This window comes from Cryptotermes secundus, unplaced genomic scaffold (genome assembly GCF_002891405.2).
Source record: "Cryptotermes secundus unplaced genomic scaffold, Csec_1.0 scaffold65, whole genome shotgun sequence".
Classification (NCBI taxonomy): domain Eukaryota; kingdom Metazoa; phylum Arthropoda; class Insecta; order Blattodea; family Kalotermitidae; genus Cryptotermes; species Cryptotermes secundus.
This window is the reverse complement of record NW_019731975.1, coordinates 1,962-3,742: the sequence shown is the minus strand read 5'-3', so window position 1 is coordinate 3,742 and position 1,781 is coordinate 1,962. Positions and strand designations below refer to the sequence as shown.

The 1,781-nt window shown below is 39.1% G+C and overlaps 1 protein-coding gene across 1 annotated transcript in view; it reads left to right on the top strand.

The window, feature by feature from the left end:
• The window catches only part of LOC111867352 (DNA repair endonuclease XPF), a gene marked incomplete at its 3' end in the record, with an annotated part of 73,984 nt that extends 72,529 nt beyond the window's left edge, over nucleotides 1-1,455 (top strand). Inside the window, 1 exon segment of the mRNA XM_023857130.2 lies at nucleotides 1,318-1,455. Coding sequence (XP_023712898.2) covers nucleotides 1,318-1,455 — 138 coding nt within the window.
• Between the last annotated feature and the right edge of the window lie 326 nt (nucleotides 1,456-1,781).

Sequence of the window (1,781 nt, the reverse complement as noted above, 5' to 3'; positions counted from 1 at the left end):
TACAAAATACTCGCTCGCCATGTCATAATTGTCCTTAGGTTTCCAAGCAGTATACATAACACATGACTGGCGAGCGATGACGTAACGTGCTGACTGCGCGTTCTGGTATGAGCCAACTACATAAGCACGGCTAGGGAGTATCATCGCACTCAAGGACAAACATAGATAAGGGCTCTCAGCTGAGAGGTACAGCGAGGTACAGTGCTTGGACCTGCCAGAAGACCACACTTTTCTTGGGCCATTATCTCCATAACCGTTCAACTTTGGACATAGGTGTTTTGGGTTATATCGGCATACTTTAACATAAGGAACACCCTCCCGAAGTTTGGCACATTCCTCCTGGGACACCCTGTATATATATATATATATATGTTTGAAAACGCCAGTTGAGTATATGTATACTTGGGCCGTATGTTCCATACCAGCTCCTGCCTAGCGGATCCGTCCAGCCTGGCCCATCATGCCGACTGGTTTTTCTCCCTCGAGATCCCTTACTCAGTCTTAGGGAGGCATAGTACATCACACTAGCAAGCAAGTCATTTCTTATGAGCCTGTCCCTTACCCATGTAAAGAAGGGATTCACGGGTCAAAGTGGGTAGAAGAATGGGGTTCTTTACCCACAGGGTCGAGGGACACGGCTCACAAGTTTACATTTCTTCAGGCTAACTGAAAATATAATACATATTAGTGTTTGTCTACATTACAGTATTATGCATTTGTAGTAAGACTGTCAAGTAATATAAATATCAACACAGAGTTTGGCCTTTGATGGATCTCTTCTGTCACCACATGGCACAAGCAAACTGCTCATCGAAAATCTGTTTTTTGGAATGTGATGAATGAAGCTGACATTTTGTGATAGTTATAACTTTCAAAGAAAGCCCTCAGGGTACATATTCAGAAGAACATTTTTACTTATTTTGATGTTTAGAAACCATCTGGTAAAATGTGGCATGTGATGATGAGTTAGTCTGTATATACAGTCAAATGGCTTTTGATGCAAGAGTTCCAGTTATAAATATTCATATGCATTTTTTTTTATTTTTATGCATATTTATGAAACAGTTCATTATTTTACAATGAAAATGTAATATTTTAAAAAAGCACTTCATTGGAAATAGAAGTGGATTGTTTATTCTACTAATGTGAACATTAAAGGTGTATATTTTAGTATTATTATTTACTATTTACAAACTTTAGAAGAAAATTTTGAAATTGGAGATCACAGTTAGATAGATTTTATGGTGCAAGGTGTGAGGGCCCGTGTACTCCTATAACTGTTTCTGTAATGTCTTAATATTCCACATTTGGCAACAGGTGTATCAAAGCAGACATCCAGAAATTCAGCTGCGTGTGTATTTCCTGATGTATGGTGGGTCGGTGGAAGAACAGGCTTTTCTTACATCCTTACGACGTGAGAAAGGGGCCTTTGACTTCCTTATCAAGGAGAAAGCGGTATGAATTCACTTGAATTTTCTTGTTGCTTTATTTGCATTTTACAATTACAAGATAAGAATTGGCAGGGCATTTATGACATTATAAAGGAAGAGAACAGATTTTAAAATACAGGGTTATTCAACTTTTATTTCCTGTCTTACAAGTGTTCAATGTGGCCACCACCTGCAGCACGGGCAACATCAATGCGATAAGAGAATTCCTCCCAGGCGCATATCAGCATATCACGATGCAATGAGTTAATCGCTGTTGTTATTCGATGTTTAAGGTCATCGAGGTTAGTGGGTAGCGGTGAAACATAAACGTGATCTTTTACATATCCCCAC